We start from the raw sequence: 13,908 nt of genomic DNA, 5'->3' as shown, positions 1-13,908 counted from the left end.
TTCCAGATGATACATGCTAATTCACTTTCAAAAAGTCCTACTGTCCCACATAAAGCACTTTTGAATCATACAGTCACTGAACTCTGACCTTTTGACTGGAACAATGGACACCGTGATGCCCCGGAGACTCTTTTTTTAAACAATTTTTTTTTTATTTTTTTAACTGCATTTCCCAGAGGGTAGTTGGGTGCATGTTTTTGCCGGTTGTAATATACAAAATGAGAAAATAAAGGAAAGTTATATGTCCCAACCACGGATTGTTTTGGCAGCCAGCAAAAAAACAATGGTTTTGAAGTGAAGATTATTGTATTATTATTATTATTATTATTTTAAGATGATTCTTATTTCCCTTTGTGTTTGTTTGAGTACATTTAAAAGGTTGTCATGTGTTGTGTAATAATAATATTAATAACAACGGTGGATGCATACCAGGAAGAGGATCTGAACATCTAATACCAGGAAGAGGATCTGAACATCTAATACCAGGAAGAGGATCTGAGCATCTAATACCAGGAAGAGGATCTGAACATCTAATACCAGGAAGAGGATCTGAACATCTAATACCAGGAAGAGGATCTGAGCATCTAATACCAGGAACCAGGAAGAGGATCTGAGCATCTAATACCAGGAAGAGGATCTGAGCATCTTATACCAGGAAGAGGATCTGAGCATCTTATACCAGGAAGAGGATCTGAACATCTAATACCAGGAAGAGGATCTGAACATCTTATACCAGGAAGAGGATCTGAACATCTAATACCAGGAAGAGGATCTGAGCATCTAATACCAGGAAGAGGATCTGAGCATCTAATACCAGGAAGAGGATCTGAACATCTTATACCAGGAAGAGGATCTGAGCATCTAATACCAGGAAGAGGATCTGAACATCTTATACCAGGAAGAGGATCTGAACATCTTATACCAGGAAGAGGATCTGAACATCTTATACCAGGAAGAGGATCTGAACATCTAATACCAGGAAGAGGATCTGAGCATCTAATACCAGGAAGAGGATCTGAGCATCTTATACCAGGAAGAGGATCTGAGCATCTTATACCAGGAAGAGGATCTGAGCATCTAATACCAGGAAGAGGATCTGAGCATCTAATACCAGGAAGAGGATCTGAGCATCTAATACCAGGAAGAGGATCTGAGCATCTTATACCAGGAAGAGGATCTGAGCATCTTATACCAGGAAGAGGATCTGAGCATCTTATACCAGGAAGAGGATCTGAACATCTTATACCAGGAAGAGGATCTGAGCATCTTATACCAGGAAGAGGATCTGAGCATCTTATACCAGGAAGAGGATCTGAGCATCTAATACCAGGAAGAGGATCTGAGCATCTAATACCAGGAAGAGGATCTGAGCATCTTATACCAGGAAGAGGATCTGAACATCTTATACCAGGAAGAGGATCTGAACATCATCTCCGTGTAAAGCCCAACGGTGTGTGAGAACATCATCTCCGTGTAAAGCCCAACGGTGTGTGAGAACATCATCTCCGTGTAAAGCCCAACGGTGTGTGAAAACATCATCTCCGTGTAAAGCCCAACGGTGTGTGAAAACATCATCTCCGTGTAAAGCCCAACGGTGTGGTGTGTGAAAACATCATCTCCGTGTAAAGCCCAACGGTGTGGTGTGTGAAAACATCATCTCCGTGTAAAGCCCAACGGTGTGGTGTGTGAAAACATCATCTCCCTGTAAAGCCCAACGGTGTGGTGTGTGAAAACATCATCTCCGTGTAAAGCCCAACGGTGTGGTGTGTGAAAACATCATCTCCGTGTAAAGCCCAACGGTGTGGTGTGTGAAAACATCATCTCCGTGTAAAGCCCAACGGTGTGGTGTGTGAAAACATCATCTCCGTGTAAAGCCCAACGGTGTGGTGTGTGAAAACATCATCTCCGTGTAAAGCCCAACGGTGTGTGCAAACTGTTGTGATTCATTTGTATGATACGTTGGTTTGGTTTGTTTTTGATGAGATTAATGCTTTAATCTCCTAAAAACATATTTTACGATGTTTGTCTTGTTGGTTTTTGGTACTGTTTTTCAGCGAGCTGACACTTGTTTTTTATTTTTTTTATTTTTTTTTTTAAAGGGGGAGTTGTGTATTTAATGAACATCTTTGATTTTGATCTCCAGAGTGGTAGTAACAGTGAAAGGAATCAGAACTGTTGTTTAGACTGATTCCCTGGTCAGCGATTGGCTCGACTGATTCCCTGGTTTGGTTTGTTTTTGATGATTAATCAGAGATTGGCTCGACTGATTCCTGGTCACATATATTTCGACTGTTTTCTTGTTCAGGTTTTTGGTCGACTGTTTCCCTGGTCAGCGATTGGCTGACTGATTCCCTGGTTTTTTTTTTTTTTCCCTGGTTTTTTTTCCCTGGTCAGAGATTGCTGACTGATTCCCTGGTCATCTTTGATTTTGATTCCCTGGTCAGAGTGGTAGTAACTGATTCCCTGGTCAGAACTGTTGTTTCGACTGATTCCCTGGTCAGAGATTGGCTCGACTGATTCCTGGTCAGAGATTGGCTCGACTGATTCCCTGGTCAGAGATTGGCTCGACTGATTCCCTGGTCAGCGATTGGCTCGACTGATTCCCTGGTCAGCGATTGGCTCGACTGATTCCCTGGTCAGAGATTGGCTCGACTGATTCCCTGGTCAGCGATTGGCTCGACTGATTCCCTGGTCAGAGATTGGCTCGACTGATTCCCTGGTCAGAGATTGGCTCGACTGATTCCCTGGTCAGAGATTGGCTCGACTGATTCCCTGGTCAGCGATTGGCTCGACTGATTCCCTGGTCAGCGATTGGCTCGACTGATTCCCTGGTCAGCGATTGGCTCGACTGATTCCCTGGTCAGCGATTGGCTCGACTGATTCCCTGGTCAGAGATTGGCTCGACTGATTCCCTGGTCAGCGATTGGCTCGACTGATTCCCTGGTCAGAGATTGGCTCGACTGATTCCCTGGTCAGCGATTGGCTCGACTTATTCCCTGGTCAGCGATTGGCTCCACTGATTCCCTGGTCAGCGATTGGCTCGACTGATTCCCTGGTCAGAGATTGGCTCGACTGATTCCCTGGTCAGAGATTGGCTCGACTGATTCCCTGGTCAGAGATTGGCTCGACTGATTCCCTGGTCAGAGATTGGCTCGACTGATTCCCTGGTCAGCGATTGGCTCGACTGATTCCCTGGTCAGCGATTGGCTCGACTGATTCCCTGGTCAGCGATTGGCTCAGGTACTTTTTTTTCAATACGAGCTCACCTTTGAAAAAGATATCCTCCTGTCAAGATATTTTGCATTTTAACTATATTTTCACCAAAAAAAAGAGACTTATGTTGTTAAATTACAGCGTATGAACCTATTATATATAAGTCTTAAATTGTTTAAATGACGGTATTACGGAAGTTGGAAATGGGTGCGTTAATTTTTTTTACTAATTAGAGTGATTAATAGGAGTGTTTTTGAGTTTCTCTGCAATGTTTCTGGTCAATAGGATGTGTACAACTACATAGTTTTCAACAACATCTCTACTGTTGGTCTGACGAGGTTGGTATGCTTGCCGAGTTTATATGGACTTTTGTGCCATTTTTTATATTATCAAGCGAAACTAATGAAGTCTAAAACAAATGTCTTTTTAGTTTTGCCACAAAAAAAAAAAAAAAACAAAAGTATTGAGAGAAAAAAAATATATATATACCGCAAGGAAATCATTTTGAAGTGTGTGAACCACTTAATTCAGAATTATTATTTTAAATTATAACTATTGTGATTAAACGCCTTCTCCTTTGCCTGCATTATTATAATAAATCATAATAATTGCCGGTTTTGGCACCTTCATTCCAGCAACAAAGCACCCTGCACGTTTTCCTCTGAAGCTAAGCAGGGTCCTGGTTCGTCCCTGGATGGGAGACCAGCTGGAAGTGGTGATGGAGGGTTAGTCGGGGGGGCAGCAGGCAAAGAGGGAGGCGTTTGAACTCAGTGTTTCACTGAAAACTATATTTTTTTTACGTCATTTGTTCACGCATTTCAAAATGTATTTCCTTGAATATTATTGCACTCAATACTTTTGGGTTTATTTTGCTTTCGATTTGGTTCTCTGACTTCAGAAGTTTTGCTTGATATTAATGGCACAAAAAGAACTCCCTATTCCCTATATAGTGCACTACTTTAGACCAGGACCCTATAGAACCATATTCCCTATATAGTGCACTACTTTAGACCAGACCCTATAGAGCCCTATTCCCTATATAGTGCACTACTTTAGACCAGGACCCTATAGAGCCCTATTCCCTATATAGTGCACTACTTTAGACCAGGACCCTATAGAGCCCTATTCCCTATATAGTGCACTACTTTAGACCAGGACCCTATAGAGCACTATTCCCTATATAGTGCACTACTTTGACCAGAGCCCTATGGAACCCAATTCCCTATATAGTGCACTACTTTAGACCAGGACCCTATAGAGCCCTATTCCCTATATAGTGCACTACTTTGACCAGAGCCCTATGGAACCCAATTCCCTATATAGTGCACTACTTTAGACCAGGACCCTATAGAGCCCTATTCCCTATATAGTGCACTACTTTGACCAGAGCCCTATGGAACCCAATTCCCTATATAGTGCACTACTTTAGACCAGGCCCCTATAGAGCCCTATTCCCTATGGAGTGCACTACTTTGACCAGAGCCCTATGGAACCCAATTCCCTATATAGTGCACTACTTTAGACCAGGGCCCATATTCTGGTTTAAAGTAGTGCACTATATAGGGAATAGGGTTCTATAGAGCTCTGGTCTAAAGTAGTGCACTATATAGGGAATAGGGTTCTATTTGGGAAAGTAAACCACAGTCTGTCACATTATGACATTTGGTACAAAAAAAAGCCTTCATCCACAGACCAGCAGACTCTGGATAAGAGCGTCTGCTAAATGACTTAAATGTAAATGATGTTAAAACCAGGAATGGATCTGTCAACAGGATTCGGATGGCTCTCTTTGTGTTCTACTTTTATTTTCCTGATTTTTATTTAGTTTATATATATATATATTTTTTTCCCATTTTAATGTGGTTTGGATTCTTGGCCTGCAGATTGTGATTGATCAATATTGATTATTGGTAATATTGTTATATTTCCTAATATATTTTGAGATATACAAGCTCCATGTCAGAGATGTCTGTTCATTTTAATAATCAATAATAAAAATGCGGAGGTTCACTTTTTAAAAAATTCATCCTTGTCTCACACACTTTGCTGATCTCATTTGATTCCGTTAGGGAATAAGAGGAGGCACTGTTTAGTTATTATGGTACAGAATGTTGTGGTAGCCATGCCGGCAGTCGTAGACTTTTACAGTGTATATACATAGGCTTCAGAAAGTATTCAATTTACACACAATACTCAAAAGGGGAAGAAACATTTTAAAATATTTTGTAAATAAATACAAAACTAATATCTTGATTCGACAAGTATTCAACCTGAGTCAGTACATGTTAGAATCACCTTTTGGCAGTGATTACAGCTGTGTGTCTTTCTGGGTAAGTCTCTAAGAGTGATTACAGCTGTGTGTCTTTCTGGGTAAGTCTCTAAGAGTGATTACAGCTGTGTGTCTTTCTGGGTAGGTCTCTAAGAGTGATTACAGCTGTGAGTCTTTCTGGGTAAGTCTCTAAGAGTGATTACAGCTGTGTGTCTTTCTGGGTAAGTCTCTAAGAGTGATTACAGCTGTGTGTCTTTCTGGGTAAGTCTCTAAGAGTGATTACAGCTGTGTGTCTTTCTGGGTAAGTCTCTAAGAGTGATTACAGCTGTGTGTCTTTCTGGGTAAGTCTCTAAGAGTGATTACAGCTGTGTGTCTTTCTGGGTAAGTCTCTAAGAGTGATTACAGCTGTGAGTCTTTCTGGGTAAGTCTCTAAGAGTGATTACAGCTGTGTGTCTTTCTGGGTAAGTCTCTAAGAGTGATTACAGCTGTGAGTCTTTCTGGGTAAGTCTCTAAGAGTGATTACAGCTGTGTGTCTTTCTGGGTAAGTCTCTAAGAGTGATTACAGCTGTGTGTCTTTCTGGGTAAGTCTCTAAGAGTGATTACAGCTGTGAGTCTTTCTGGGTAAGTCTCTAAGAGTGATTACAGCTGTGAGTCTTTCTGGGTAAGTCTCTAAGAGTGATTACAGCTGTGAGTCTTTCTGGGTAAGTCTCTAAGAGTGATTACAGCTGTGAGTCTTTCTGGGTAAGTCTCTAAGAGTGATTACAGCTGTGTGTCTTTCTGGGTAAGTCTCTAAGAGTGATTACAGCTGTGTGTCTTTCTGGGTAAGTCTCTAAGAGTGATTACAGCTGTGTGTCTTTCTGGGTAAGTCTCTAAGAGTGATTACAGCTGTGAGTCTTTCTGGGTAAGTCTCTAAGAGTGATTACAGCTGTGTGTCTTTCTGGGTAAGTCTCTAAGAGTGATTACAGCTGTGTGTCTTTCTGGGTAAGTCTCTAAGAGTGATTACAGCTGTGTGTCTTTCTGGGTAAGTCTCTAAGAGTGATTACAGCTGTGTGTCTTTCTGGGTAAGTCTCTAAGAGTGATTACAGCTGTGAGTCTTTCTGGGTAAGTCTCTAAGAGTGATTACAGCTGTGTGTCTTTCTGGGTAAGTCTCTTTTAAGAGCTTTTGCACATCTGGATTGTACAATATTTGCTAATTATTATTATTTTTTAAAGTTCTTCAACCTCTCAAGTTGGTTGATCATTGCTAGACAGCGATTTAAGTCTTGACATAAGATTCTCAAGCCGATTTTAAGTCAAAACTGTTACTCGGCCACTCAGGTGGTAAGCAGACTGAACCAGGTTTACCTCTAGGCTAGGCTACCTGCCACCTCTACACTCTAACCACTAGGCTACCTGCCTCCTCTACACTCTAACCACTAGGCTACCTACCACCTCTACACTCTAACCACTAGGCTACCTGCCACCTCTACACTCTAACCACTAGGCTACCTGCCTCCTCTACACTCTAACCACTAGGGCTAAACTCTAACCACTAGGCCACCTCTACACTCTAACCACTAGGCTACCTGCCACCTCTACACTCTAACCACTAGGCTACCTGCCACCTCTACACTCTAACCACTAGGCTACCTGCCACCTCTACACTCTAACCACTAGGCTACCTGCCACCTATACACTCTAACCACTAGGCTACCTGCCACCTATACACTCTAACCACTAGGCTACCTGCCACCTCTACACTCTAACCACTAGGCTACCTGCCACCTCTACACTCTAACCACTAGGCTACCTGCCACCTCTACACTCTAACCACTAGGCTACCTGCCACCTCTACACTCTAACCACTAGGCTACCTGCCTCCTCTACTCTCTAACCACTAGGCTACCTGCCTCCTCTACACTCTAACCACTAGGCTACCTGCCACCTTTACACTCTAACCACTAGGCTACCTGCCCTTTACACTCTAACCACTAGGCTACCTGCCACCTCTACACTCTAACCACTAGGCTACCTGCTCTACACTCTAACCACTAGGCTACCTGCTTCCTCTACACTCTAACCACTAGGCTACATGCTCCTCTACACTCTAACCACTAGGCTACATGCCTCCTCTACACTCTAACCACTAGGCTACCTGCCTCCTCTACACTCTAACCACTAGGCTACCTGCCTCCTCTACACTCTAACCACTAGGCTACCTGCCACCTCTACACTCTAACCACTAGGCTACCTGCCACCTATACACTCTAACCACTAGGCTACCTGCCACCTCTACACTCTAACCACTAGGCTACCTGCCACCTCTACACTCTAACCACTAGGCTACCTGCCACCTCTACACTCTAACCACTAGGCTACCTGCCACCTCTACACTCTAACCACTAGGCTACCTGCCACCTCTACACTCTAACCACTAGGCTACCTGCCTCCTCTACTCTCTAACCACTAGGCTACCTGCCTCCTCTACACTCTAACCACTAGGCTACCTGCCACCTCTACACTCTAACCACTAGGCTACCTGCCACCTCTACACTCTAACCACTAGGCTACCTGCCACCTCTACACTCTAACCACTAGGCTACCTGCCACCTCTACACTCTAACCACTAGGCTACCTGCCCCCTCTACACTAACCACTAGGCTACCTGCCACCTCTACACTCTAACCACTAGGCTACCTGCCACCTCTACACTCTAACCACTAGGCTACCTGCCTCCTCTACACTCTAACCACTAGGCTACCTGCCACCTCCACTCTCTAACCACTAGGCTACCTGCCACCTCTACACTCTAACCACTAGGCTACCTGCCACATCTACTCTCTAACCACTAGGCTACCTGCCTACACTCTAACCACTAGGCTACCTGCCACCTCTACACTCTAACCACTAGGCTACCTGCCACCTAACCACTAGGCTACCTGCCACAACTCAAACCACTAGGCTACCTGCCACATCTACACTCTAACCACTAGGCTACCTGCCTCCTCTACTCTCAAACCATTAGGCTACCTGCCACCTCTACACTCTAACCACTAGGCTACCTGCCTCCTCTACTCTCTAACCACTAGGCTACCTGCCTCCTCTACTCTCTAACCACTAGGCTACCTGCCACCTCTACACTCTAACCACTAGGCTACCTGCCACCTCTACACTCTAACCACTAGGCTACCTGCCTTCTCTACGCTAACCGCTAGGCTACCTGCCACCTCCTCTAACCGCTAGGCTACCTGCCACCTCTACACTCTAACCGCTAGGCTACCTGCCACCTCTACACTCTAACCACTAGGCTACCTGCCACCTCTACACTCTAACCACTAGGCTACCTGCCACCTCTACACTCTAACCACTAGGCTACCTGCCACCTAAACTCTAACCACTAGGCTACCTGCCACCTCTACACTCTAACCACTAGGCTACCTGCCACCTCTACACTCTAACCACTAGGCTACCTGCCTCCTCTACGCTCTAACCACTAGGCTACCTGCCACCTCCACTCTCTAACCACTAGGCTACCTGCCACCTCTACACTCTAACCACTAGGCTACCTGCCACATCTACTCTCTAACCACTAGGCTACCTGCCTCCTCTACACTCTAACCACTAGGCTACCTGCCACCTCTACACTCTAACCACTAGGCTACCTACCACCTCTAAACTCTAACCACTAGGCTACCTGCCACATCTACTCTCAAACCACTAGGCTACCTGCCACATCTACGCTCTAACCACTAGGCTACCTGCCTCCCTACCTCAAACCTACCTGCCGCTACACTCTAACCACTAGGCTACCTGCCTCCTCTGCGCTCTAACCACTAGGCTACCTAACCACTAGGCTACCTGCCCTCTACACTCTAACCACTAGGCTACCTGCCACCTCTACACTCTAACCACTAGGCTACCTGCCTTCTCTACGCTCTAACCGCTAGGCTACCTGCCACCTCTGCGCTCTAACCGCTAGGCTACCTGGCTACACCTAACCGCTAGGCTACCTCCACCTCTACACTCTAACCACTAGGCTACCTGCCACCTCTACACTCTAACCACTAGGCTACCTGCCACCTCTACACTCTAACCACTAGGCTACCTGCCACCTCTAAACTCTAACCACTAGGCTACCTGCCTCCTCTACGCTCTAATCACTAGGCTACCTGCCTCCTCTACGCTCTAACCGCTAGGCTACCTGCCACCTCTACGCTCTAACCGCTAGGCTACCTGCCACCTCTACTCTCTAACCGCTAGGCTACCTGCCACCTCTACACTCTAACCGCTAGGCTACCTGCCACCTCTACCTCTAACCACTAGGCTACCTGCCACCTCTACACTCTAACCACTAGGCTACCTGCCACCTCTGCACTCTAACCACTAGGCTACCTGCCACCTCTAAACTCTAACCACTAGGCTACCTGCCTCCTCTACGCTCTAATCACTAGGCTACCTGCCTCCTCTACGCTCTAACCGCTAGGCTACCTGCCACCTCTACGCTCTAACCGCTAGGCTACCTGCCACCTCTACGCTCTAACCGGCTACCTGCCTCCTCTACGCTCTAACCGCTAGACTACCTGCCGCCTACGCTCTAACCGCTAGACTACCTGCCGCCTCTACACCTAACCGCTAGGCTACCTGCCTCCTCTACACTAACCACTAGGCTACCTGCCTCCTCTACACTAACCACTAGGCTACCTGCCACCTCTACACTAACCACTAGGCTACCTGCTACACTAACCACTGGGCTACCTGCCTCCTCTACACTCTAACCACTAGGCTACCTGCCTCCTCTACACTCTAACCACTAGGGCTACCTACCCCTAACCGCTAGACTACCAGCCTCCTCACGCTCTAACCACTAGGCTACCTGCCTCCTCTACACTAACCACTAGGCTACCTGCCACCTCTACACTCTAACCACTAGGCTACCTGCCTCCTCTACACTAACCACTAGGCTACCTGCCACCCCGATGTGGTCATTCAAAAGCGATGTTAAAGACTAATGCACACAGCGAGTCCATGCAACTTATTGTGTAACTTGTTAAGCACATCTTCACTGCTGACCTTATTTAGGCTTTGCCAAAACAATACTTATTGACTCAAGACACTTCAGCATAAATGTAATTCATTTGTAAAAATTTGAAAAGCATAATTCTACTTTGACATTCTGGAATATTGTGTAGCCAGTGACGACAACTCTCCATTTAATCCATTTAAAATGCAGGCTGTTACAATGTTTAGTGGTGTGAATGAAGGCCCTCGAGGCCCGATGAAGAAAACGCTTTGGCACCATCTGCTGGTCATGTTTAGAAAGTCCCACCATTCAGTTCATTATCAGCCATATTTAATCATTATTGTCAGCTGATGTTCATCAATTTTTTTTCACCATAAAATTTTAGTTGAAATTGTCTGCAGTGTGTTTGAATAAAATACTTGATTGATCCTTTTAAACTTACACTACCGGTCAAACGTTTTAGAACACCTGCACATTCAACGATTTATCTTTATTTATTTACTATTTTCTACATTGGGAAATAATAGTGAAGACATAACTATGAAATAACACACATGGAATCATGTAGTAACGAAAAATGTGTTAAACAAATAAAAATATATTTTATATTTGAGATTCTTCAAAGTAGCCACCCTTTGCCTTGATGACCACTTTGGCATTCTCTCAACCAGCTTCATGAGGTAGTCACCTGGAATGCATTTCAATTAACAGGTGTGACTTAATTTGTAGGAATGATTTATTTTCTAATATATTTGAGTCAATTAGTTGTGTTGTGACAAGGTAGGGGTGGTATACAGCATATAGCCCTATTTGGTAAAAGACCAAGTCCACATTATGGCAAGAACAGCTCAAATAAGCAAAGAGAAACGACAGTCCATCTTTACTTTAAGACAGGAAGGTCAGTCAATACGGAAAATGTCAAGAACTTTGAAAGTTTCTAAGTACAGGCGCAAAAACCAGCAAGTCCTATGATGAAACTGGCTCTCATGAGGACCACCACAGGAAAGGAAAGCCCCAGAGTTCCCTCTGCTGCTGAGGATAAATTCATTAGAGTTACCAGCCTCAGATTTCAGCCCAAATAAATGCTTCACAGAGTTCAAGCAACAGACACATCTCAACATCAACTGTTCAGAGGAGACGGTGTGAATCAGGCCTTCATGGTCGAATTGCTGCAAAGAAACCACTACTAAAGGACACCAATAAGAAGTGACTTGCTTGGGCCAAGAAACACGAGCAATGGATATTAGACCGGTGGAAATTCTGTCCATTTAGTCTGATGGGTCCAAATGTGTGATTTTTGGTTCCAACCGTTGTCTTTATGAGACACAGGTGAACGGATGATCTCTGCATGTGTGGTTCCCACTGTGAAGCATGGAGGAGGAGGAGGTGTGATGGTGTGGGGGTGCTTTGCTGGTGACACTCTGTGATTTACTTAGAATTCAAGGCACACTTAACCAGCATGGCTACCACAGCATTCTGCAGCGATACGCCATCCCATCAGGTTTGAGTTTTAGTTCCACTATCATTTGTTTTTCAACAGGAAAATTACCAAACAACTCCAGGCTGTGTAAGGGCTATTTGACTAAGAAGGAGAGTGATTGAGTGCTGCATCAGATGACCTGGCCGAGTCATATCAACTGACCTAAGACCCAATTGAGATGGTTTGGGATGAGTTGAATGGCAGAGTGCAGGAAAAGCAGCCAACAAGTGCTCAGCATATGTGGGAACTCCTTCAAGACTGTTGGAAAAGCATTCCAGGTGAAGTTGGTTGAGAAAATGCCAAGAGTGTGCAAAGCTGTCATCAAGGAAAAGTGTGGCTATTATGAAGAATTGCAAATAAACAAAGCAAAATGTATTTTATAACACTTTTTTGTTTACTACATGATTCTATTTGTTATTTCATAGTTTTGATGTCTACACTATTCTACCATGAGGAAAATAGTAAAAATAAAGAAAAACCCTTGAATGAGTAGGTCCAAACGTTTGACTAATACTGTATAAAAAACAAGTTTCTTTAAATAGGGTACATGACCGAAGTCATGGGCATTAATATGGAGTTGGTCCCCCCTTTGCTGCTATTACATCCTACACTCTTTTGGGAAGGCTTTCCACTAGATGTTGGAACATTGCTGCAGGAATTTGCTTCCATTCAGCCACAAGAGCATTAGTGAGGTCGGGAACTGATGTTGGGAGTGATTAGGCCTGGCTCGCAGTCTGAGTTCCAATTCATCCCAAAGATGTTCAATGGGGTTGAGGTCAGGGCTCTGTGCAGGCCAGTCAAGTTCTTCCACACCGACCTCAACAAACCATTTCTGTATGAACCTCGCTTTGTGCATGGGGGCATTGTCATGCGGAAACAGGAAAGGGCCTTCCCCAAAATGTTGCCACTAAGTTGGAAGCACCGAATTGTCTAGAATGTAATTGTATGCTGTAGCGTTAAGATTTCCCTTCACTGGAACTAAGGGGCCCGAACCATGAAAAACAGCCCCAGACCATTATTCCTCCTCCACCTAACTTTACAGTTGGCTCTATGCATTGTGACAGGTAGCGTTCTCCTGGCATCCGCCAAACCCAGATTCTACACTCGGACTGCCAGATGGTGAAGCGTGATTCATCACTCCAGAGAACACGTTTCCACTGCTCCAGAGTCCAATGGCGGCGAGCTTTACACCACTCCAGCTGCCGCTTGGCATTGCACATGGTGATCTTAGGCTTGTGTGCGGCTGCTCGTCCATGGGAAAACCATTTGATGAAGCTCCCGACAAACAGTTATTGTGCTGATGTTGTTTCCAGAGGCAGTTTGGAACTCGGTAGTGAGTTGCAGCCAAGCACAGATGATTTTTACGCGCTTCATCGCTTGGCAATCCTTTTCTGGGAGATTGTGTGGCCTACCACTTAGTGGCTAAGCCGTTGTTGCTCCTAGGCGTTTCCACTTTACAATAACAGCACTTACAGTTGAGTGGGGCAGCTCAAGCCGGGCAGAAATTTGACGAACTGACTTGTTGAAAAGGTGGGTCTATGGAGATTGCATGGCTGTGTGCTCGTGTCAGCAACGAGTGTTACTGAAATGGCAGAATCCACAAATGTATGTGTGTGTATATATATATATATATATACGCTCCATATAGCCTATACAAGCACAGGCTCCAATGAAGAGTTGACCTTCTCCTCTCCTCTAGTCTTCAATTTCCAAGGAGGAAGCTTATCCCATTTCTTAGTAATCATTATGCACAACAACAGACTGCATCAAGTTATTGTGATATATTCCAAATGACCAAATTGGACATTTCCAAGTATTCTTTCTATCAGGTGTACACATTTCATGAAAATCGAAACATTGCGTTCTTGCTAAATCACTAGTCACTCAAAGTTGAAAATGTCTAACTTTAAAATGAATAACATTTGGTCGATCATTAATAAATCACAA

General features: G+C 44.5%; 1 protein-coding gene across 11 annotated transcripts in view; it reads left to right on the top strand.

The window, feature by feature from the left end:
• LOC118376785 (probable ubiquitin-conjugating enzyme E2 W-B) overlaps positions 1 to 5,239 on the top strand; it is a 46,615-nt gene extending 41,376 nt beyond the window's left edge. Inside the window, exons 6-7 of one of the 11 annotated variants that reach the window (XM_052484143.1) lie at positions 7 to 2,228; positions 3,061 to 5,239. In XM_052484143.1, the coding sequence (XP_052340103.1) occupies positions 7 to 20 (14 nt within the window). In that variant the 3' untranslated portion in view covers positions 21 to 2,228; positions 3,061 to 5,239. Of the gene's footprint in view, positions 1 to 6; positions 2,229 to 2,528 lie in introns of all 11 variants that reach the window. The other 10 variants (XM_052484142.1, XM_052484141.1, XM_052484140.1 and 7 more) reach the window with 10 other exon arrangements.
• Positions 5,240 to 13,908: the final 8,669 nt, after the last annotated feature.

This window comes from Oncorhynchus keta, chromosome 28, assembly GCF_023373465.1.
Source record: "Oncorhynchus keta strain PuntledgeMale-10-30-2019 chromosome 28, Oket_V2, whole genome shotgun sequence".
Taxonomy (NCBI): Eukaryota; Metazoa; Chordata; class Actinopteri; order Salmoniformes; family Salmonidae; genus Oncorhynchus; species Oncorhynchus keta.
This window is presented reverse-complemented; position numbering and strand designations above follow the sequence as displayed.